Source organism: Microtus oregoni, unplaced genomic scaffold, assembly GCF_018167655.1.
Source record: "Microtus oregoni isolate MIOR12 unplaced genomic scaffold, Mior012 000046F_ref0000063, whole genome shotgun sequence".
NCBI lineage: Eukaryota > Metazoa > Chordata > Mammalia > Rodentia > Cricetidae > Microtus > Microtus oregoni.
Genome location: NW_024543220.1, coordinates 15,808,618 through 15,834,032, shown reverse-complemented (window position 1 = coordinate 15,834,032; position 25,415 = coordinate 15,808,618). Strand labels below are relative to the sequence as shown.

General features: G+C 45.7%; 1 protein-coding gene across 2 annotated transcripts in view; it reads right to left on the bottom strand.

Annotated features, from left to right (window-relative positions):
• The window catches only part of Dnah8 (dynein axonemal heavy chain 8), a 240,644-nt gene that overhangs the window by 154,632 nt on the left and 60,597 nt on the right, over positions 1-25,415 (bottom strand). The window contains exons 17-31 of one of the 2 annotated variants that reach the window (XM_041634705.1): positions 24,642-24,761; positions 22,445-22,580; positions 19,292-19,404; positions 18,732-18,838; positions 16,548-16,550; positions 15,635-15,707; positions 14,276-14,471; positions 12,427-12,623; positions 11,138-11,264; positions 9,272-9,507; positions 7,277-7,381; positions 5,780-5,893; positions 5,047-5,109; positions 2,521-2,621; positions 148-285 (exon numbers count right to left, since the gene is read on the bottom strand). In XM_041634705.1, the coding sequence (XP_041490639.1) occupies positions 148-285; positions 2,521-2,621; positions 5,047-5,109; positions 5,780-5,893; positions 7,277-7,381; positions 9,272-9,507; positions 11,138-11,264; positions 12,427-12,623; positions 14,276-14,471; positions 15,635-15,707; positions 16,548-16,550; positions 18,732-18,838; positions 19,292-19,404; positions 22,445-22,580; positions 24,642-24,761 (1,829 nt within the window). The remainder of the gene's footprint in view (positions 1-147; positions 286-2,520; positions 2,622-5,046; positions 5,110-5,779; positions 5,894-7,276; positions 7,382-9,271; positions 9,508-11,137; positions 11,265-12,426; positions 12,624-14,275; positions 14,472-15,634; positions 15,708-16,547; positions 16,551-18,731; positions 18,839-19,291; positions 19,405-22,444; positions 22,581-24,641; positions 24,762-25,415) is intronic. The other variant, XM_041634704.1, reaches the window with a different exon arrangement.

Here is a 25,415-nt window from a genome sequence, read left to right as displayed (position 1 = left end):
GAACTGAACTTGGGTTGGGTCCTCTGAAAGAGCAAGAAGCACTCTTAACCCCTGAGCCGTTTCTCTATGCTCAGCTTGTAAACTGCCTAGCAGGGGCCATGTAAGATAAGCACTGTAAGAAAGCAGGCTAATGGAAGCGAGGCTCACCTGTTCTGAAATTCCAGCAGCTCCGCATTGATTTTTTCAATATCTACATCTCCCCAGAGTATCTCATAGTAACCACTGATGCTGCCCATGACAGTGTCGTACAGGCCATACAGCTTCTGAAGCAAGTTGAGTTCTTTCCTGAGGAATAAAATAATCACGTGTGTGATGTCTCTCAACACAAGATGCGCACAGCAGCAGTGCCTTCCAATACAAAGATCAAGGCCCATAAAATCCTAAGTCGTAGAATCACTCAGCATGAACAGATGCTTTGAGTATTTTATAAAGGACGAATCTGGACTCTTTTCTAACTCTGAGACACGGGCTGCAATGTTAGTTTCCTTGTCTGTTGCTGTCGTTGTTTTGTTTGTTTGGAGATAGGGTCTCACTGTGTAGCTCTGGCTGTCCTGGAACTTGCTCTGTAGATCACACTGGTCTTGAACTCACAGAGATCCCCCTGCCTCTGCCTCCAGAGTGCTGGGATTAAAGGTGTGCATCCTCACACTTTAGTTATCCTATTTTTCAGATTTTTAAATCACTGTCCTTTTCCATGACACTAAGAAAGACTTCACTTTCCCTTGGAGGTTATTCCCAGTACTGTGTGCAAAACAGGAGGGGGAGAGAAGAACTTGTATATTTTCCACAGGGTGACATCACAGCGGAAGATCACTGCTCTGTCACCCGCAGGTGGCAGGCTGTGTTTCAGCAAATCATCAGAAGAGCGCTCCGAAGACACCATTTCCGTGTCTTCCACTTGTGTGGCTTGTACTTACTGTAGCCGAGAATTCAGAATTAGTCAGTGCCTTCCTACGACAACATAGAAACAGATTGACAATATACATGAGTTCATTAAACTCAATAATTTGTGAGGAATGATAGATTTCAGGGGCCAGCTATATGGCTCAGCAGATAGAGGTACCTATCTCTAGCCAAGCCTGAATTTGAACCCTGGGTGCATGGGTCCCACATGGTGGAAAGATATAACCAACACACATAAGTTGTCCTCTGATCTAGACACACATGCTGTGGCACACACACACACACACTTAAAAATAAACAAATGTGATTTAAGTTTTAAATAAAATAAAATTTCATTATAAAAATGATCCATGTGCTAGGCCAAGGGGAGCCCGCCTTTAATCCCAGCTCTTGAGAGGCAGAGGCAGGCATAGATCTCTGTGAGTTTGAGGCCAGCTTGGTCTACAGAATGAGTTCTAGGGTAGGCTGTTACACAAAGAAAAAAAATAAACCATGAGTCAGATGGCTACATGCCCTGCTATACTGGAGACTGTCATATAGGATCTCACACCAAGAGTGTAAGAACTTCTCAATGATCGTGTAGAAGTGAAGATTTTCTAGAACCCTACCTTAGATAGCCTAATTCAACGAACGAGCCACAGATGAGAGTCAGACAGCTGAAATTCTAACGTAACTGGTGAATGAGTTACTCTCAGGGATTGGTGTTTTAGGAGTAAAACCATCTACCCTACATGGCTGAATCACTCATCTCTCTTCTAAAAACATGCTTGTAATACTTCACCCCCTTCCAGTGCTGGGGATCAAACCCAGGGCCTCAAACGTGCTAGGCCAGCGCTCTACCCTGAGCCCCGCCCCAGCCTTAACACTGCTTCTGAGAAAAGATTCTGTTAACTATATCTTGTGTAAATCCTAGATATATTGGTTAAAATCAAGCAAGTTATTTAACTACTAATTTCAATACCATCTACGCCTACACCATGAGGCAGAGTACCCTTGACATAAATGCGGTCAGAAGGGAAATCAAAAGCACTGGGGTCAAAACCGCAGTACTTCTGACTCACTAATACTGTACAGAATTAGTAAAAAGAGAAAGTAAGTCTTAAGCTAAGTTTACGTGAGATCAGAATTACTGAAATGGACTCTCCACCTTCTCCAGAAACATTCTTTTGCATATGGCTTTGACTTTTCTGTTGATAACATACTCTGGGAAAAGAACCCCCAGGAAGGAAGGGGGTCCTTCAGAGAGAAGGAAGTTGAGGGAGTTGGTCACAGGGGATCCATAGTCAAGAAGAACAAAGTGACGAATTCTGCCTTCCCCCTTATATACAGTGTAGGATCCCAGCCTAGGGAGTGGCGCCACCGGAGTGGGAGGGTCTTCTCACTTCAGTTAGCCAGACAGTCTGCCGTGGGCATGGCCTGGTGGAGTCCATCTCCCATGTGGTTCTAGATCATCAAGCTGACAGCTGACACAAGCCATCATAGAGGCTATGCAGGCATCTAGCAAGTCAGATGTATCAGGCGTCAGGGGAATATTGAAGGTGCATCCTGAGCCATGTTTTCTGCATATGCATCTAGTGATTTACATGGGATACTCACTTGCACATTGGCAGAACTCACCTGATTTTATGTAAAACCTCATAGTCAGTCACTGGTAATCCAAAAAGTTGTTCCCCAGATGAGTATGTAACAAATTTCCTCCATAGATCATCAAAATTGGCCTATTACAAAGATTTTGAAATTTTACTGGCATAGAATTAATTGAAATCCCATTAAAGTATCATTTATTATAATTGAGAGAAAGGGTAATACTTGTGAAAGGTTTTGTGGGGCAAATTTATTCTGACCCAAGTCACCAGAGGAAGGCAGAGCACTTGGGAAAGCTGCTTCCAAGCTTTCTGCACACATCTATTTTATATTAAATTCACCCTTTAATGAACTAAGTGGTCTCCAGAAATGCTATATTTCAAATCCCTGTCTGCTCATTTGAAAGTAATAAAATGGTATTTTTAAAAATCTGTAATTCGGGCTTTTTCGCTACTTTAGGCTAGCACCCTCTCTCCCCCGCTGGACTCACAACTGAGGAAAGCATGGCAGAGCACAGCAGAGCCAGCCTGTTTTCTCTCTGTGCAACACGGCCTGTGAAGCAGAAGATTCAACTGCAACACCGAGGAGAGCGCACATCTTTTCCTTCCTTAAGATTTATTCTATTTTAACTATGTGTGTGCATGTGGATTTGCGTGTGTGTGTGTGTGTGTGTGTGCGCGCGCGTGTGTGTGTGTGTGTGTGTGTGTGTGTGTGTGATGCCTGTGGAAACTAGATGACGGATGACAGTGTCAGATTCCTCCAGAGCTGGCATTACAGGTGGTTGTGAGTCACCAGAAGGGTGCTAGGAACCAAACTCAGGCTCTCTGTAAGTGCAGAAAAAAAAAAATACTAACTTCTGAACCATCTCTCAAGCACACTCATTTTTTAAAATTTTTTAATTAAAAATTGAATAGCATATATGTGATTGCTAAAATATGAACCACGATCCAAGCAAGGATACAACAGTAGTGACCCACCTGGTACAATCTAAGCACGCCACAGAAGTCCGTTCTCCACAGAGTGAACATCTCCCTAAATGCACCCCCCCTACCTCTCACTGTTGAGTCTGAAAGTAGGGGGAGGGTGATTGTTTTCTTCTTTCTATGAGTATTTCACCTCTTTTTTTTTTGACAAAGTCCATAATCCTCACCTTGATTTGTTAGTCAAGACCTGTCTATACATAAACGTTGAATTCTCCTTCCTCTGCCTAACTCTGATTATTCCTCCACAATGCATCTGAGATGCCTCTTCTTCTAGGAAGCCTTCTAGTAGTTCCCATCTGGGCTGGGAAACCCCATACACCTGCGACCAAATTCCAGCTTTCTGTAACTAGATCACTGCACTCACAGCGTGGCCTCAGACCCCTGGCCTCTAGCTTGCTGTGTTCTTGTCAGATTTCAGCAGCCTAGTGAAAACAACCATTTCTAAGTGAATCTTGGATTTATTTGTTTTTATCTTATATGTATGAGTATTTGTCTGCATGCACATATGTCCACTATGTGTGTGTAGTGCCTAAAGTGACCAGAAGAGGCCGCTGGAACCCTGAAACTGAAATTACAGATGGTTTTGAGTCACCCAGGTCCCTGCAAGAGCAGCAAATGCTCTTAGCCACTGAGCCATCTCTCCCACCATCATCCCGCTTCAATGACTGAGCGCGTAGGAGGGACAGGAAATGCAAAAATATTTTATATGAATATACTGTAGGAACCAGGGTTTGTAAACGGGGGGAACATAAACAAAGAACAGACTTCCTCAGGACTCGTAGGGGGCAAATCCATTGAGTACTCCATGAATCTAGAAAACATTCATCCACATGGATGTGTTATTTTTCTCAGGATGTTCTCAGCCACCTGATGACATAAAAAGATGATGAATGGTTGGTCTGGACCGCGCGAGTTTTCGGGTATGCAGATTAAAGGAAGGCTGACGCTGAGAATAAAGGCAGGCAGGAACATGACTGCCCAATATTTAAACTCACGCTGATAAAATGTATGATACGATCCATCTCCCTTGCTTTCATCATATATCAAAGGAGACGCTAAGAAACAGGACAAAGCATGCAGGTCACAGTCACAGCATCCATTTCTAACAATACTGAGATGCTGTGTATAGGCTGGACAGAGGGATGGGAAGAAGGGATAGATGACACGGTGTAGAAGATTGGAGTGCGAAGCTGGGCATAGTACCAAAACCAGTAATCCCAGCACTGGGGAGATCGAGGCCTGGGCTTAGCGGACAGCCTCGTCTATTTGGGGAATTCCAGCCACTATCTTAAAAAGGAAAGAAAAGGAACAGAAAAGAAAAGAAAAAAAAAAAGTCAGTCATGACAGGGAATGACACCAAGATTGTCCTCGGGCCTCCAAGTATGCATGCACATGTGCCCGCACACACGGTGCACACATATATATGCATACACACACACACAATTAGACTGCAGCTAAAATCTGCATGTATTTTCTTAACATTAATTTTTCTATTATAGAATAAAACATAAGATTTCTTCAAAATCACATATAAAAATATTGCCCCGTCAATGTGACAGAAGAAACTGTTTTTTACCTGGAATATCTGCAGCCTGTTGCTAGCTTCTTGGGGTGGAATATTTGGCACCATTGGTCCTTCCTGTAAGAAATAATATCATCTCTATTCTTACTCCTGGTCAATATATGTCAGCTTACTGGTTCTACCTAGAAGGCACTTTATTTTTTAGAAAGATTTAAATTGTTTTTAAGCGTGTGTGTGTGTGCGCGCGTGTGTGTGTTAATGTGTGTGTATGTATCTGTGTGTGGAGGGGGAATATGCACACATGAGTGCAGGTAACCTCAGAGGCCAGAAGAGGGCATCAGATCCCTTATAGCTGGATTATGGGCATTGTGAGCTGCCCAGCATGGGTGCTTGTATTCAGACTCCACCCCTCATGTCTGAGCAGCAAGCACTCTTAACAACGTGGGTGCTGGGATCTGACTGCAGCCTCTGCAAGAGCAGCAAGCATAACTGCTGAGCCATCTCCCCAGACCTCTATCAGAAATTCTGTGAGAATTCTTTCCCTAGGGAGCAGACAACCTGGCCCTCCGCTCCTTCCTCACCCTTCTAGATCGCTGCTTATTTTAACAGTCCACTCTGCTTGCTTTTTCTGTAACATGCTCAGAGGGATAGCCACTCCCTTTTGGGGTAGTGGTAAATATTGGGTCATTAACATGCAGTCTGCCTGCTTCTGAGATGCGTTCCTTTTAATTCCACAGAAACCCACACCGCAGACACTGGAACACGCAGTATCCCACATGTAATTTACCATCTCATAGGCTTCTGTGAAGTTGTTAACGTCCTCACGAAAAACTTCCACCGACTCAAGTAGGTTGCTTTTAAACTTGGGTTGCACTTGAACAAGTTCATCTTGCACGGAAACCTATAATCAAAATGTATATAGTCGGCATGGGGGTCTGAGTGATGTATTAAAAATAAAAACTGTAGCCGGGCGGTGGTGGCGCACGCCTTTAATCCCAGCACTCGGGAGGCAGAGGCAGGCGGATCTCTGTGAGTTCGAGACCAGCCTGGTCTACAAGAGCTAGTTCCAGGACAGGCTCCAAAACCACAGAGAAACCCTGTCTCGAAAAACTAAAAAAATAAAATAAAATAAAATAAAAACTGTAATTCCTCTCTGCGAGTCATGTGTCACAGACGATGGGGATAAAGATGTTTCTGCTCACTTGTTACAACATCCACGAACACCCCAGACTCACTTGCAGGGCTCCCAGCTCTCTCTGTTTTGTGACTTAAGAGGACTGCTACACCATAGATAAAAATTAACCCAAAATGCATCCATGGCCTAATTGTAAAGACTAAAATTATAAAACTAAGAAAACATAGATGTGATTCTATGTAACTGGATTGTCCAATGTTTTCTGTGTATGATATGAAAACATGAACAACAAGAGAAAAAACAGAATTGACTAGGCTTTAATTAAAATTAAAAAAAAAAACAACAACAACAACAACACTTCAAAAGATGCCACCAAGAAGGTGAAGTGAATGGAGCTGGGGATACAGCTCAGCGATAGGACTCCACTGAGCACAGGTGAAGGCCTGAGTATGATTGTTCCCGGCATCACCAATCAATCAACCAATCAATAAAATAAAAAGACTGTCCACAAAAGCAGGAAGAAAATAGTTACAAGTCATATATGAGATAAGGAACCCAGAATAAATAAAACACTCATAAAACCTAGCAATAAGAAAATTCAATTTAAAAATAAAAAGAGCAAGCAGCAGCTTTCTATGTATGTATCTCTGGTGATATACAAATGGCCAATAAAACGGTCACGGGAATGGATGCTTAATGTCATTACCAATTGAAAAAAAAGGAAATGCCTGGGGTGCTGTGCATGAACCCTGAAAATGAAGCTCAGCTAAAGACTCCTCACAGAGGCCCACAGAGCCCTGGATTCCATCTGCATTAAATATTCAGACAAGATAAATCCATGGGCGTGGAAAGAGCTCTCGGGCCAGGGTGAGGCAGAGAACGAGAAGGCCTGCTAACAGGCACAGGGTTTCTCTGGGGGATAATGAATATGTTCTAGAAAGAAGTCATGAAGGTTTTTATATAATTTTGTGTCTATACTAAAAATTTAAAAAAAAAAAACCTGCTGAATCGCCTATTTCAAAATGGCCAGTCTTCTAGCAAGCAGTTATATATCAATAAAATTATTATAAGTGATAGATTTTAAAAGTTCAAATGTGTTTTCCTGGAAGCCACGACTTAACAGGGAGACAGAATGAAGTGTGTGCTTACAGCTTTGCTCTGCAGTTTGTTGAATGAGTATCTCAAGGTATCAACGCCCTCAGACTCTTCTTTGGTGACTTCAACTTCAAATCTGTTTAAAATGCCGTAGGCTTCCTGCAAGGCAGAGGCAGAGTTCAGAAACATCTCAGAGGAAGAACGCGCCAGAAGCTTTGGCTACATTTTGAAAACGCTGCATCTTCATGGAGGATAGGGGATTCCACTAGCATGGTTCCCAAAATCAACGCTGTGGAGATGGTTTTCGGGTCTCATCAGCATCCACAGTGCTGACTGACTCGGATTCGCAGGCTCAGAAACACTCACTTCACTGTTGCCTAGGCCATTCCGGTGGAGATGGAGGCAGAACAATGAGAACCCCGATCTTAGACAATATCCTCAGAGCTGTTTCCTGCCCTTCTCCTCTTTGGTCTTGGGGTAATGCCTGTGGGACAGTGTCCCATACACATAGATGGGGTTAACTCTATAGGAATGGAGCTCAATGGCCTGTGGGACGGTGTCCCATACACATAGACGGGGTTAACTCTATAGGAGTGGAGATCGATGGCCTGTGGGACAGTGTCCCATACACATAGACGGGGTTAACTCTATAGGAGTGGAGCTCAATGACCTGTGGAATGGTGTCCCATACACATAGGCGGGGTTAACTCTATAGGAGTGGAGATCGATGGCCTGTGGGACAGTGTCCCATACACATTAGACGGGGTTAACTCTATAGGAGTGGAGCTCAATGACCTGTGTGACGACTCAGGAGAGCAGAGACCAGAATGGGTCACGGGATGGACTAGCAGTTGGATTTACCAAAGAACATTGGCTGAAGTAGCTAAGTGTATGACAATTTATTAAATAGTGAGGGACAGGTGGCCATCAGCATCCCAAATTCCCAAATACTAAGATCTTTAAGGTAGCAAAACTGTGAACCATTAGTTACCAAAGAGAATGAAACTCTGTTTGAGCCAGGAGCTCAGAAAGCATACAGTAGCAGCCAGCACTGGGTACTCGGGTGGTGTAAGAGAGACATGGACGCCCCAGGCTCAGGGATTAAAATACCTGGTCCCCAACTGGTGTCACTCTTTAGAAGTTTAGAACACAGAGTCTTGCTGGGGGAAGTACGTCCCCTGGGGAGGGATCTGAGAGCGTCAAGCTTTTCCCCTCCTTCCAGTTTGCTCTCCCTGCTTTGTGCTTGTATTTGAAGATGGGAGCTCTCAGCCGGCACCATGCCTACTGGTCGCTGCCATGCTTCCCCGCCATGATGGATTCTCAGAGCCGTAACTAACAGTGCGAGGACCAACTCCCCACACTGTAAGCTACATGGGAGCATGCCTTCTGAATGGGAAACCAGAGTGGTTCCCTTCATCACTAAAGCCAAAACGACTTTATGTTCTAAACACTGTTAGCTATAAAAAAGATGTGTGACAGCTGAAACCATGACATCCCCAACAAGCTCTAGGACCAGGTAATAAATGGGAACGCCTGGAAGCCATTAAGCTTGTCTTACGCCACGGAGAATTTACAGTCTGGTAATTCACCACTGCTGTAATGGGAAAAGAATATAATGCTTTTCCTGACATTCCCTTTTGTTCATCTAAGCTCCGGCAGGTGAGTACAGAGTCTACACGGGCTCTCCTGGTTCTCCCGCCTATGGCACGTGTGTGCATGTAAGCAAGACCAACAATTGGATCTATGAAGCTAAAGCTATTTGGATAACTCACCTAACAAAGCAGAATTAATACGAGAGGGTGCAGTCGATACCTTCCCATAACATGTTAGTGTCTCTATCAAACACTGAACATTGTCTAACCTGATAAAGCATGCTAATATTCCTCTGTAAGTGGTTGTTAAAGTCGTTAGAATTCCCCCAAAGATATCAATACCAGAAAAGACTATCCCATCTACTAGATGAAGAAATGTATTACAGAATCACTCTTTTAAAGCTTGCTTCTATTTTTAAAAGGCACTTTGAGAAAGGAAGATGCAACCGTTTCTTACTTCAATGGGCCCCAAAGTCATGTCCATTTGAATTTCATTGTCCCGAATGCAAGACAGAGCTTCCATGGCGAATCTGACATCGTCCAAGTCACGGATGGGCCTGGACAACTTTTTCAAGTACTCGTTGATAAATGTTATCATGTCTGACATTTTCTTTTTATATTCTTCGTTCAGATAGCGACAGAGCAGCATCTTCCAGGCCTTGGCCTCGATTGACAAGGCTAGCTTCATTGGCTCTGGTGAGGACAGGAAAGATGAAAACAGAACTCTGAAACGGTCTGCTGTGTGTGCTGTGGACTTCCGCACCTCAGCCATCCTGCTCCCTTCGGTATTCACTGACCACAGGTGGCTGCTGGTCACCTGAAGCGTGCCTAGCCTGCTAGCGTGTTGGAAAGTTACTAGATTTCAAAGAGCACTCCTACGAATCTGGCTGCGGGAAAAGGACGTGACAGTGTGTGCAGGAGTCTCTAAACAATAGTGCTGCTGGGAAGCCATGCACTGCTCTGAACACCCTACACCCTACCACCAGGCCCCGCTTATTCCCTCTGGTTCCCTCTAGGGAAGCCCCTTTCAAGGGAATGAAATCTGCTGTTTCTCCCAGCAAACCGTGGCCCTAGCTTGCCTTCTCTTCTACTCCTGTCTCACCCACGTGGTTACAATATTTAGACAACATGACTCTGCCCTGACTGACCATCCCAGCTAATACAGACCTATAAGAACCGATCCGAAGAGTCCTTTTGTTGGGATAGGGGCAGAGGGAGAGTTGAGAGTCAGGAAAGCGGAAGACCCAGAGGAAAGAAGACAGGAGGAGCAGAGAGAAAGTGCATCCTTGGCCTCCTACATTGTCCCTTGGCCCTAGTCCATTCATTCTGAAGGTCCAGTGCATAGTGGATTTTGTGGTTTACATTTTTCAGTTTAGTTTTTTAAAGATTTCTTATTTTAAAATTAAAATTATGCCTATGTGTATGGGGGCAGGGGGCGTGTGCACATGAGAGGCATTCCCACAAAGGCCCAAAGAGAGCATTGGATGCTTTGGATTTGAGTTACAGACAGTGGTGAGCCACCTGACATGGGTCCTTGGGAACCAAACGTGGGTCCCCAGCAAGACTAATATATCCCCTTAACCAGTGAGCCATCTCTCCAACCCCATAGCTTTATATTTTAACATAAATTGGGTGTGATGGCTTATGTCTGTCATCTCAGCACTCAGGAGATAGAGGCAGGAAGATCCGGAGTTCAGGGTCATCTATATATTCAGATAAGACTCTGTCTTAGAAAAAAACAAAACAAAAGGGGGGGGGGGTGTAAAAGAATATGAGTGGCCTAGAACTACTTGCCTTTTACTATACCAAAGCTGCTTGCTGAGTCAAACACCATTTCATTGGTCATAGCCTGCTGTCCCTTCCAAACAAAGCAAAGTATTTTTGCCTTGCAAAAATAAGATACTACTTTGTATAACTCTTAGACTCCAGTCTGGCCACACCCCCTGTAGCAGCCCTGCCCCCTTACAGATGCCAGCAAGACGTCATTTGTGAGTCCCTAGCTACCAGATTTCCAGGTGCCCAGGTTTCTCACCTACAGAGGTGAGTTTGTGTCAAAGCAGCTACCAACGGCCATGCGTCCTGTTCCCCACCCTTTCCCTACCTCCTGCCTTGGAATCAGAGAGCCTGGCTGGGGCCTGTGCTATGAAACCTCCCCCATTCTCAGAGAGCTAAAGATAGGGGACCATGGGCCCTGATTCCCTCCTCCCAGGCCCTACCATGCTGTTGTCTGTCTGTTAATAACTCCTCACTCCCAACAATCCGTCTCAGTGTCCCCTTGAGCCCGCCCCCATGCGTGACCAGCCAGTAACACTATTGGCATTACCCGTGTGCAGTTCAAGGGCTCCCACAACAATAATGGGCTTCAGCTCGTCAATCTCCTGTTCAAACGTGGCGTAGTGGAGAATTTCCGATCTGATTTCAGTCAGGGACGGGTTGTTGGCTAAAAACTCCTGTCGGGTAAGGCAACAGTTACAACTTCCTTTGGTCCTTGGGGGTCTAACACACACACAGCTTTAACAGTTAAGATGGAGAACTGCACTTTCTCTATAGTGGGATTCCCTACAGGGAGATGGAACCCTAAGGCTCTCTGCAAGGAAGCAGTGTTCATCTGAGCCCACGGAACTGGTTCAGTGGATTCACACCCAAAGGCACACCTGAGCACAGCAGGGAGCACTATACACCCTTCCTTAGTTCCATTATAGTTCAGCTCTCTGCTCCCTGACATGGCAACATACATCCCGACGGGGTGGTCCAAGTCACAGGGCCATCCAGTCATGTATGTGCACATGGATACTGCCTGTGCCGCATTGCCTTCCCCTCGTCCTGGGAGGGTCCTAACAGTGGCTGACACACTTGTCCACTTGCCCATGCTGTGAGCCAGTGGCTATCCTGGTAGGCCCCAGGATACAAGTCGGCCTGAAGGGGTGACGCAGGACACTGGGACTGGCGAGTCTGGGTTCAGTAGCCTTGCTGTGTCTCTACCGTGCATGGCTATCCTCTGTGTGCCACCTGGGCTAGGCTGTGACACATCCTCACAGTTGGGCTGGTGGACTGCTGGCCTTCCCTCCCAGAACCCTCACCGTGTATCTAGCTACTCTTCCCGCCCAACTGGATTCAAGTCTGCCCAAACTGCCCATGACATTGAGGGTCTCTTGGGACACAGAGAACATGTTGGAAAGGCCTAAAGGAAGGTGGCTTCATGTGCATAGCCCATGAGGAAGGGATCACCTGTGCTGGTACGGCCTCTCACAGTGCAGCTATTGTAGGGTTGCTCATGCTCCATGAGGACATAAACTCATTTGTTCCCCAACGGGAACTCTGGAGCGAAATGCACTTTGTCACTGGGACTTTATGAGGGAGTAGGTATATGCTGCCTGGTCCTGCCAGAGCCTCACTGCTGTCAACTGCCACAGGGCATCATTGAGACAAGAGCTAAATGCTTGGAGTTCCTGCTGGGTTCTTGCCCTGTGTTCGGAGTCCTCTCATCCCCAATAGCTTCATTCCACCCCTACTCCATCTACACACACACACACACATACACACACATACAAACACACCCCTCAAGGGTCAAAGGTAAACAAACACAAACACCCACAATCAGTAGAAACACACCTTGACTTTCACATCCCGGTCCTCGGTCCACAGAGTCTTGTACTTCTGAAAGTCCTGCAGGGCCTCATTGGCTGCCTTCCGGAGAGAATTCATGGAGGAAGACAGGAGGAGGACCAGCTTGGAGATGTCTTTGTGCTCCGCCACCCCAGGGTAAAAGTTCTTCAGTTTCCTAGCAGGGATGGTTTCTTCAAACGACCCTGAAAGCAGATGTTCAATGTAGATAGTAGATAGTATCTATGTTTAGCTCGAAGATACTATCAACTGTAATATGGACGGGGGGGGGGGGGCTTTTTTTAAAAAAAAATGTGTGTGTGTGTGTGTGTGTGGTTTGGTTACATATATAATTTATTTATTTGGAAGTCAAGATGATAACATCAAAGGTCAGTTCTCTCTTTCCACTAAGTAGTTTCCAAGAATAGAGATCAGGCTGTCAAACATGGTAGCAAGCACTTTCACCCACTGAGCCATCTCACCAGCCCCTAGTGTGTGTGTGTGTGTGTCTTCCCAGGTACGCCATACCATGGAGGTCAGTGGTCGACTTGTGGGAGTCAGTTCTCTCCTTCTACCATGTGGACTCTGGAGCTTGACCATGGACTGTCAGGCTGGGCAGCAAGCCCCTCTACTTGCTGAGTCATCTCACTGCTCCCTACCCTACCCTGGCTTTCTTTCTGAGACAGGATTTCATACTAGCCCAGGCTGGTCTTGAACTTGCTGCGTAGCTGATGAGGTCCTTGACTTCTGACCCTCTTATAGCTACCTCCCTTATGAGTGCTGAAATGATGGGTGTGTGCCACCAGGACTGGCTATTGGCCTTTGATTGGCCCATGTAGCACTTTGAAAAAAAGAAAAGCAGTCTTTGACGAGTAAAAAGCATGAGCCTTCCTGTGAAATTAAAGGCTCCCAGTTTCTCCCTTGCAACGGCATACCATGGGATTAAGGGGCTGTGTTCCTGCTCAACTGCACGGTTGACTAGAACTATGGTGTTTACCGAGTTGCCTGTGTTCCCATTTGTTCTGTTACTGAATTAGATTTGTGCAAAATAAAACACAAGGTGCTGGGCTAACTTGATCGGCTAGCTGACTGGTGCTGTGGTATGCCTTGGTAGCTCAGCGGTTCGTATGACTGAGAACTTAGCTGCATAGAAGACCACAGCTGAGGCTCGAGAGACGGCGTAGCAGTTTAGAGCAAGCTGGGTTCTGTTCCTAGCATCCACGTGGTGGTTTGTGACTGTTTATAACTCCAGTCCCAGGGAACCCTGCCCTTTTCTGATCTCAGTGGTTACCAGGCACACCTAGGGTGCACAGATATAAAACCATTAAGAGCACATCTGCTTATTCCTTCATGTTTCGAGACATCTGTTAGCAGTTTGGGGGCTATCACCAATACTGCAGCGGTGAAAGGCCCAGAATGTTATGAGAGCACCCAGGCTGCTGAAAGGGGAGTCAGTGCTGAAGTTCCTTCCACAATTACTACAGAACAGGGAAGAAACTACAAACCTTTGTTCACCTGGGGCCAAAGCTAGAAATGATTGCGTGTGTGTGTGTGTGTGTGTGTGTGTATGTGTGTGTGTGTGATATCAATCATACATATATTACAATCATAATTTATATATATACACACACACAAACACACACACATATGCACACACATATATGTGGGGACTGGAGATGGCTCAGTGATTAAGAGCAATTGCTGCTCTTGCAAAGGTCCCAAGTTCAGTTCTCAGCAAGCACATCAGGCGGTGACCACTCCAGCTCCAGGGCATCCAGTGCCCTCTTGTGGCCTCCGTGAGCATCTGCACTCACAGGCACACACATGTTGGGTTACCGGGGTGTTTTGGTTTCCGTACTCTCTTCCTTCTTCAGCAATTTCCCTGTGCTTGGGTGGTTTTGGTCGGTGGCGGTGCGAGAGGTGCTGTTGGGAATGGACTTGATTTTTCTGACCTGCTGCTGGCCCCAGTGTGCCACTCCTCGGCTGACCTCCAGGGTAAACTGGATCATGCGGTTGATGGCTTGCTGAATGTCATCCAGGCTAGGAACCATCACCTGGGGGGTAGGTAGGGGAGCAGCCCATGTGCAATCCTCCCAGCGCAGGCGGCCTCCCCAACCCACCCGAGTCTAGCCATCCAACTCCCATGTGCAGTCAGAGCCTACGGCCGGCTGCTTTTTGCTAAGGGTTGTGCCAGGAGGTGCTGCCAACAGCCGGCCCCCTGGAGACTTCCCAGTTTTACCCACCGCTGGCCACAGGTCAAGGAGTCCACACCAGTGGACTACAATCACAGAACGAGCTGGAGCACTGCGACTCCTTCTGAGTCTTTGAAATGTGTCAACTACAAAGCTCTCCTCTAGGAAGTCAGACTAGGGGATGTGGTGTCAGGAGGGTCACAGGCTGTTCCTGATGGCACCAAGTCTACTGTGTGGCTTGGAGTCTCAGGCAACAGGCAGCAGCTGAGCTGCCGCTGGGAACCGCAGGAGCATCACGATACTATGTATGCAGGTTCCTCTCACTCCGCCCTACGATATTCAACAAGGTGCCTCATGATGCTGGGTTTGGGACAGGGACTGTAGCGGCTATGGTGCTTTATTTTATGTCTAAAGAAAACAGTAGGGTGATTCCTGTTTGCTAATCGATGGCAGACTAGACCTTCACGCCTACAACAGCTTGGAACCCACCATGAGCATTTAGAAGCAGGGTGTATGTGTACATGCTAGGGATCAAACCCAGTGCCCCTCTATACACGAAGCAAATATTCTACCCCTCAGCTACACCTCGGCTCAAAGGTTTTAATAATAGATGTAAATGGTGACATTTTTCTATTCTTATTCAAGACTAGTTACAGGCTCAGGGACTAAGAAAGTGTACCTCTTTCATAGGCCCCACGCTCAGTTCCCAGAACCCATGCTGGGTGGCTCACACCACCTTCAGGTCCAATTTCAGAGGAGCTGACACCCTCTTCTGGCACCCATGGGTACTGCACTCACGTGTACACATACACACACACAAATAAAAGTTAAAAATAAACTTTTAAATTAGATTAAAATAAAAACACACAGAACTAAGGTCTTACTCTAAGTGTCCAGTTTTCATACAGAGTTATATTTTAATTTTATTTATTTACTTACTTTTGCAATGCTGGAGACCCAAAGCCTCACACTCTAAACACTCACCCACTACTGTGTTTTTAAAATACACCAAAAATAAGACTTACCACATTAGGAATTGCAAGGTGCACTTCGGTTTTTATAAAGGATATGATATCCTCTGACCGTTTCCGCCCTTGGCTACAATGAACAGACAGTGAATGTTAGCCTGGATTTCTGTTTCTAACTCTGTGTGTTTCCATCCTAAAAATAAAAACCATCTCTAATCCTGGAAAAGCAAACGCCACTACCCACTCCCAGACCGAACATCAAGAAGAGGGGGCAGAAAGAATGTAAGGGCTGGGGGCGTGGGGAATGCTGGGAAATGCTTTGTCCTGGATGTGAGGTGACTACGGCACATTAACTCTCCACGCCTGTGGCTGTCTGTGCCATACCTGCATGAGATCAAGCCGGCCACGGCAGTCAGCATCCCATAGTTAGCACTGACAAGACTCACGGGCTATGTTGGGCAGTGATGGCCTTTAATTCCAGCCCTCGAGAGGCAGAGGCTGGCAGATCTCTATGAGTTCAAGGCCAGCCTGGTCTACAGAGTGAGTTCCAGGACAGCCAGAGCTACACAAAGAAACTCTGTCTTGAAAAACAAAACAAAAAGACTCATGGGGTAACCAACAAGCGAAAGAGAATATGAAGGCAGGAAGGGGGGAGTGTTGGAAGTTCCTGGGGAGGGTGGGAAGAGGGGGTTGGGAGGTAGACATGATCAATGTACATTGTTTACATGTTTGAAATTGTGATGAAATCAATAAAAGGGTACTGAACTTTTAAAATACCAAATTATACCAAAAGAATGCTATTTATCATAGAACCACAAACTGCACAGAATTAAAAAAAAGCATAAATTTGATATTCTCAGAAGTAGAATATTAATCACACATACATCTCCTAGGGTTTGAGTGTTGCTTCCTCTCACTAATGACTGATCACACAATGTCACTAAATGGCATTCTTCTGAGAGACTAAGACAGGCTGACTCCCAGGTAGTCTCGGGGCCGTGGCTAGACAATAAAGGTGGTGAATTTCCAAGACAGCCGGAGTCCTCCTCACCCTCCTGACTTGAGACAAAAGCCTGGCAGCTTGGAACAAAGGCCTTGTAGGCTTTTGCCTCCCACCAGCAGGCCAGTTGCTGACGGACTGGCCCAACAAGGCCCAGGCTGGATGGGACAGTCACACTGCAGTTCTGGGCCCAGCTGTCTTCAAACTGACTGGCCCTCAAGTAGGGGAGGAAAAGCCTTCAAAAGTTTTTAAAGCCCTAGCCCTCTGGAGAAGACTGGTTCTGTCACTTCCGGAGTCCCCCCCCCCCCCCCCCCCCCCCCCCCCCGGCTTTACGGGGATCATTTTCTCTGTGTCTGTGTCTCCTCCCCCTCAATAACCCTCACTGCAACTGTTGAGTCTGTCTGCGGCTGCTTCTAACAGTGGAAGCTAACACCAACAAAGGCCATACTTTATGTTATGGTATTTATTTATTTATGATTTCTTTTTATATTACTGGGGTTAAAATGAGGCCTTTGTGTGTGCTAGGAAAATACTCTACTACGGAACTTCATAATCTTTTTACTTTGAGGCAGGGTTTCACTAAGTTGCCCAGGGCTGCCCTTGAACCTGTGATTCTCCTGCCTTAACTTCCTAAGTACCTGAGATTATGAGCTTGTGCCGCCAGACCCAGGCTCACGCACTTTTTAATAGATACTCCTACATGATTAGACATGGGGGAAATAGATAGTGATGGTCCATTTTCAGTATGAGGTGTGCTGAAGTTCTTCCCAGCTGCAGGGAAGCTGGAGGCCCTAGACCACTCCTCCAGCTGGCAGCTGGAGAGCTGGACAATTGCAGGTATTCTGTAACAGAGCCCACCCTAAGAAAAGGGGCAGTCCCAAGCCAAAAGCTGTTCATAGGCTAAGGTTCGATATCCTGAATAAAAGGATGGTGAATTTGGAACAGGGACAAGTCCTGGCCTGTAGGGAGAAAGGACAGGAAACTTTACAATCGGGGGCTTTAAAAACCATCATCTCAGGCCAAATCAGCACGCCAACCCATTTTTGTATTTTCACTATGCTGGTGCCCCTTTCCACAGAACAGTTTATTAACAACTGTATTGTTTCCACTTGTCTCTTGAATTTGTTATTACCTTGTTTCCCAGTCAAAACCTTCCAGAAACTGCTTTTTAAACAATGCCACTCATGGATAGACAGACACACGGGCCCACAGACAGAGTGAGAATTAGTCTGACAAGCGGCCTTTTAGACAGGATTATTTGAAAAATAAAATAAAAATGCAGACTTCCCATTCTCTTTCTCCTTCTGAATGTAAGAAATGCTGTCACTGGGACAAAACACCCGTCTGTGTATGGGCACCAGAGGGGAGTGGGGACCGAAAGGAAGATAAAGACACAAAGAGAAAGCCCCAAAGCACACAGAGAGCTCCTTCTAACCACTCAGAGGGCACTAACTCAGTCTCCCTGTGAGACCCAGGAAAACAGGAGGGGTCAGGACACAAATGACGCAACCTGAGAACCAGGAAAAGCTCCTCACTTTTTCCCATTGCAGAGAATGGGAAGTCTGCATTTTTCATTTTTGACTGAGAGCTGCTCAGTCAAAAGGCATCAGAGAAGAACATCACCATCTCCAACCTGTTCCAGAAACCAAAGCCTCGAGAGGGAGCCACACAGCCTGCTCCCCACCGGCTTCCCTGCCTCCTGCTGGCTGCAGACTCAGGCTGAGAAACAGCCCCCATCCTCAGAGACCTCTCAGAAGAAACACCTGCCCACAGCCAGCTACCCGACACCCACCCACCCTCCTCCACTCCCCCACCCCTCCACCCTTCTGCCATACGGGTCTGGATTTTTCCTCCCAGCCCCTAACATGCTGTCTTTGGTGCTGGAGCCTGAACTGCTCAGATCACTCTCCATGCTACTGTCTGTTTGCCCACGGCGTTAATAATAATATATGTATGTTATGTATGTAATATATGTATGTTAATAATAATATAGGTGTATATACTATCAGTTCTGTTCATTTAGAAAAAGCTACATAGTTTGGATACTAAAGACCCTTTCTCAAAAATAAACCAACAGATAAATAATAAGAGATACTACTGAATTATATTGTTACAGGCAGCTTATCAGACATATTTAGCACATTTTCAACTCGCCTTCCAACAAATATTCTCCGTTTCATTGTGTCCAAAGATAAGCGCGTCGCTTTTTGTAGACTGTCCAGTAATTGATGAGAGAAGAACGCATAGACCTCCTTACATTCCTGTAATAAGAAATCATGTTACATTTAATCCCAGAAATGAACTCCTAATGTCCCCAAAGTAACGGCTCAATATTGAAAGTGACACGTGAGAAAGAATAAGCCGTACAATTTCAGTAACACCGGAGGAATAAATTCCAGCCTACATTGTTTGCCTGGGTTTCTTTAGACAAATGCGTAACACGTATTTGTTAATGCATGAAGAAAGAGTGCTTGCAGAAACAGCCTAGCAAGCCACGTGAGGGCAGACCCAAAAGCAGAATTGCAAAGAAAGAAAAAGAAACAGTGTGTTTGAAAAATCCAGGCTTGCTCAAAATTCGATAATGCATACAGAAACTTGAGTGTGAGGTTTCTCAGTGCCTGGTGTGGGGGATAGGCAGAGGAGACACATGAGTCTCTCTTCCCTCGGTCTACAATCTCACTGAGTCACTAACACACAAACCCCACAATAAAAACCTTTTTAAATTCATCTTCTTTGTCATTGGTGTCAACTTCCTTTGCCTCAGGCTCATAGTCAAGGCTATCGCCCTCTTCTGTCTCACTTCCAAAAACAACGCGCTTCCTTTGCTCTGGACATAGAAGACAAAAAAAAAAGTAACACTTGAATGTCTAGGGTTGCACTTATCCTATGTGATCAAGCCTTAATCCTTATTTGAAAGCTCTTTTCTTTGGCTTTTTTCTTCATTTTTATTTTATGTGTATAGGTGGTTTGCCTGTGGGATTGTACATGCACTATATGTGTGCAGTACCTGTGGATGCCAGAAGGGGGTGCTGAAACCCTGGTACTGGATTAACAGACCATTGTGAGCTGCAGTGTGAGTCCTGGGAACAGGACCTGGGTCCTCTGTAAGAGCAGCCAGTGCTCTTAACTTCCCAAGAAGCTCCTTTTTAAAATAAATTTTATTTTTAAAAAAGTTCTCAGAAAAAAATGTTATTTAAGGTTTCTTTTATATTCCTTCTACTAGGAATTCAATTTAAAATAGCCATCTCAAAAGACACATTATTCAACTAAAAAAATATTCCATCAATATACTCCATCTTTGTATTTAGAATTCAGAGGGAAAAAAAACAACAAAATAAAACAAAACGGTGGGGAGGACCTGAATCTGGTTTATGCATCCACATAAAAAGCTGAGAATGGTGATATGCTTGCAAGCCCAATATTGAAGAGACACAGAAAGGGGGATACCTGGGGCTTACTGGCCAGCTGATCTGGCCATATTGATGAATTCTGGGCCACTAAGAGATGCTACCAAAAATTAAAATTAAAAAAAATTAAAAAAAAATTTAAATCCCAGGTGTGGGCTGGTGAGGTGTCTCAGTGGGCACAGGTGCTTGTTGGCAGCCTGATGACCTGAGTTCTATTCCTGGAGTCCACCCAGCAGAAACAGAAAACAGACTGTCACACGTTACCCCCTGTCCCCCACACAAAATATATGTAATTTTAGAAAATTTAAACCAGGTAGACAGCATCCTGGGGAAAGTCATCAGAGACTGACCGTTGACCTCCACGTGGGCACCAGCACACACACACACACACACACACACACACACACACACACACACAACGAGTACGGAAGAATGTAAGACAGTTAGCTGCACATCCCATCTACCTGAGTCACTCATTGACACCTGAGTACTCTAACGGAATAAGCTCACCCTGCTTTGGACACTTCCGACATGAACTAGCTAAGTGGGAAGCTAAGGGGAAACCAGCCACGCTGTGTAAGTGCTCCGTAGATCAGGGCTTCTGGGCTAGCATGTGGACACTCTTGGCCCACAATCCTTTGCTACTAGGGCCATTCTGGAAGATGTTTCCAGCATCCCGGCCTAGAAGTCAGTAGCGTCCACCAGCACTGTGTATCGATCAAAAGATGTCTCCTGGCATTGCTCTCGAGCAGCCTCACCCCTTATAGAGAACACCAGGGAACTCATTACAAAGACAAACTCATGGGCCTGGTGCATCCAGTCAGTGGCTCACTCTGTCTGGAGGTCCTTCCTTCTGTCCCTCCTTTCTCATAATACCACTTCAATGGGACCTCTGACTGGAATGTTTCCATCTCACTGAAAAAATGCCTGCTCCCCTTGAGGCGCCTTGGCACTTAGTTAACATAGCTGACCTCTGACCTCCACTAGGCAGAGCCCCTCAGCATTGCATTGGCAGCACACCTCGAGTCTAGTCAGAGGCCTAGAAACCAGCCTTGTACTGTAGCCCTGAGCAGAGGATGCTGGGAAGAGCAGGCGCTTGGGCACCCAGGGTGTCTGACTGACAAGGACAAAACCTTCTGAGAGTAAAAAGCCAAACCACCAACTACAAACTTCTGCCCAGTCAGTTCTTACATAGAGCTCAAAAAAAAAAAAAAAATTGTTTTAACTAAACCAATCTTCCATTGCAAATTTATCCAATGACAGGGCAATCTCAGCAAACCTAAAACCATGTTCTTTTTTTTTTTTTTTCTTTTCTAAAACCATGTTCTTAAACAGCAATCCAGAAGCAGAACATGCAGAATCCCCGTAGGGAAGTTAGTCACACAGCCCTCATAAAAAAAGGTTCAGATTTGGCAGCTTGTGACTTAGGCTTACGAACAGGGAATTACCGGAATCATTGGGGCCTTGGGTTCTTTCAGCAAAATTAGAAATTCTAAAACATTTGTATAACAGGAAACACACACACACACACACACAATTATTTGGTAAGATGAGGAAATCTCTCATCCCCAGCAAGACAACCTCAGCACCCTAAAACAGAGTTGGAAGTTTCAGACGGACAGCTCAGGGCTGAGAGAGGGCTTGGCCCTCAGGAGAATTTGCTGCTCTTCCAGAGGACCTGAGTTCAGTTTCCATGACAGGCAGCCCACCATCACCTATAACTCAGGCTCCAGGGGATCCGATGCCATCACATACATGACACACACGCACCAAGACACATGTATGTAAAAAAAAATAAAGAAATCTTTAAAAACAAAAGGACGTGAAGCTCCTCAGGCCATCTGTCCTTGAATCAAGGGTGGGAGGGATACATACTGTGGCGTGGTACTTGCTGCCACTGCTCTGACCTAAGAGAGCATTTAGTTCTGCCCTGAACCCCTGAGGCATTCCTAAGTGGGAACACACAGCTGATTCTGCAGAAAGGGCTGGGGTAGGTGGGGATATCTTAAAACACAGTCTTGTCAAATTAGAATTTTCAGAGTCGAGAAAACTAAAGCTTTTGCTCTTAGGTGTTCAAAAAAAAAGTAAAACGAGACAAATGGTCAAAGTGACATTAGAATGCACAGAGGGGGAGAGAGGGAAGGATAGAGAGAGGCAGAGAGAGAGAGAGAGAGAGAGAGAGAGAGAGAGAGAGAAATAACCACGTACCAGGACTGAGAGGTCTCTCTATAGGAAGGCTAATGGCTGGCATCCTAAAACTAGGATTTCAAGGACCCCATTCTTCCCTAAGTGCCACCAGGAATTCATGGGGTCTAAGATGTTTGTGCCAACAGTGTGGATTATCCTGGACATCTGGTCTCCCTGAGGGAAGCTGAAGCCTTACTCTCTCCCTAGCAGGAGGTACCCGTGGGGGGATCTATCCACAGCTCTTGGGACTCATACATTTCCCAGTGGAATTACCTGACACAGGCTTAGCTTGTTTCCCGGTGTATTTAACTTCGTAGATTTGCTCAAATATTGATATAAGCTCTTTCACAGCTTCCTCCACGTGCCTGCTCTTGTGGTTTAGAATATCAGTCCATTCTTTTGTGTATGTCTATTAAACAGATAAATCACCATTAATGTTCAGACACCTTGAAGACACCACAGAGTTATTATGACTTTAATCTCTACAGCTATGATTAATTCCACCTGAAAGTCTCCAGAGGCAGTCAGTGGTAGGGCACTTGCCTAGCATGGTCCTGGGGTCTATCCCCAGAACTGCAAGAAGAGACAGACAGGTATGGTCTTATGAGATAGATATAGTCTTATTGCTGCGATAAAAAGACTGACCCAAACCAACCTGGGGGTATGTATTGGCTTACATTTCCCACCACGACCCATCACTGAGGGAGTCAGGGCAAGAACTGGAGGCAGGAATTGAAGCTAAGATCAGGAGGAGAGGCTGCTTGTTGGCTTGTTTCCCATGGTTTGTTCAGCTTGCTTTCTTATAGAACCCAGGGCATCACCCACAGTGTGCTGTGTCCTTCCATATCAATCATGAATCAAGAAAATGTCCCTATAGGCACACAATAGGCTAATCTGATGGAGGCAATTACTCAGTTAAGATGCCCTCTTTCCAGATATAGCTAACCTTGTAACAAGTTAACAAAAACTAACCGGCACAATTATTTACCCCTTGCCAGCTTTGACACACAACCACACCATCGGTAAATCATAACCTTTCCTTTCTTGTTTGTTCCCAAGGTATCATGTCGTCATAATATAAAACACAGTTCAGCTTTTATTTTTTTATTTTTATTTTTATTTATTTATTTATTGGGTTTTTTTTGTTTTTTTTTGTTTTTTTTGAGACAGGGTTTCTCTGTGGCTTTGGAGCCTGTCCTGGAACTAGCTCTGTAGACCAGGCTGGTCTCGAACTCATAGAGATCCACCTGCCTCTGCCTCCCGAGTGCTGGGATTAAAGGCGTGCACCACCACTGCTCGGCACAGTTCAGCTTTTAAAAGTCCCACACTCCCACAAAACCAGTACGTGCAGTAGGATCAAAAACCCACTGCAATTGTAGGGTTTTTGATCCTACTGCACGTACTGGCTTTGTGGGAGCCTAGGCAGTTTGGATGCTCACCTTACGAGACCTGGATAGAGGTGGGCAGTCCTTGGGCTTCCCACAGGTCAGGGAACCCTGATTGCTCTTCGAGCAGATGAGGGAGGGGGACTTGATCGGGGGAGGGGGAGGGAAATGGGAAGCGGTTGCGGGGACGAGGCAGAAATCCTTAATAAATAAATAAATTTAAAAAAATAAAAAAATAAAAAAAAAAAGTCCCACACTCTTTTTAAAATTCCAACAACTTTTTAGATCTTACGCTGGAATGACTGGACGCCACTCCCATTGAAGGAAAGCGGCATCATCAGACACAGTGGCAATATGATTGGGTATGATGGCCAGATATGGAAGCCGGGAAGGAGCCAGGCCACAGTGTGAAGCTAAGCTTTAAAGGCCTGACCTAAGAAACAGGTGGGGTACAGGAAAAGAAGTGATCCAAGAAATTCTGGCAAAGCCTAGCTTGGCTTTAAGACCAAACGGACTTGGGAAATGGAGTGTGGTAAGGGGAGATGTCCCAGGTTCCTCAGTGACTTTAACAGAAAACATGTGTAACCAAACCATAAGAAAAACGGCAGCTACTCATGGCAGCCCAGGTCCTTAATATCCCAGGTGGTCAAGAGGCAGGTGAATTTCTGTGAGTTCAAGGCCAGCCTGGTCTAAACAGGGAGTTCCAGGCCAGCCAGAGCTACGTAGTGAGACGCAGTCAGAAGACAGGGAAGAGGAGGGGAGGGGAAGCATGAAGGGAGGCAGATGGATGACTGAGAGGGAGGAGCCATGGAACACTGACAGGGTCCCAAGGGCCCCAGCATTAGTCCAAGGCCTTCAGTTTAAAGTCATAGCTAGGTATGGCCCTGGACTGAGCAGCTAGAGTCGCATTAAGTCTTTGATGCTTAGGATATGTCCCACAAAAACAAGGAGGAAGAAGAAGGAAGGGGAAGAGGAAAAAGAGAAAGGAGGAAGGAAAGAAAAAACGACTTAGGTGTGCACACGTTTAGACTGTGAATTTATGTGTCAGGCCAGTGACTCAACACTTTGCTATAATGAATGCATACCTCATTGAGGGTCAGCATATCTTCTACTCTGGTAGCCCCACTGTCCGACAAGGAGATCAGCAACGTCTTGGCTATCTCCTTCAGAACTGTGTCAATATGCATTTCACACAGGTCATTGACCTACCCGCAAGAAGACAGGCAAAAAATAAAAAATAAGAAACAGCTCTCTTTCCCTCTAGCGTAAACCTTGTTACCCAAAATGCACTGCAGGTATAAATCCATTTACAGAACTCAATCTAGACATTTGCAACCTGGGTCAAGCGTAATTTGGTGAGCAACACGTTCAGGAAAATGTGTGCAAAGAAACCGTGACCTGGGTCTACAGCGGCGTGGGCCAGAGTACCGCTAGTAGGCCTGGCCCCTTTTGTTCCCCATCTTGCACAAATGAGCCGTTCATGCTCCTGCTGTCTAACAAAAGACACCAAGGCTCAGAGAAGGGCAGTAAACAGAAGGTCACACAGCTAATAAAGAACAGTGTGGCTGGCTCCAAAGCCTCTGAGTTTACGACACCATGATACCACACAGAGGTGGGCATGTTTCATACAGCATACACCTGAGAAACCAACAGGCCATCGCCCGTTAGACTACTGTGTCATTTGGCCAATGTCAGACACATGTAAATGGTTTTTTGATGGAGGAAGGTCATTGGTTAAAAAATAAAGAAACTGCTTGGCTGGCCCTCATAGGTTAAAACATAGGTAGGCAGAGTAAACAGAACAGAATTCTGGGAGAAAGAAGCTGAGTCAGTGAGTCACCATGATTCTCCCACTCCAG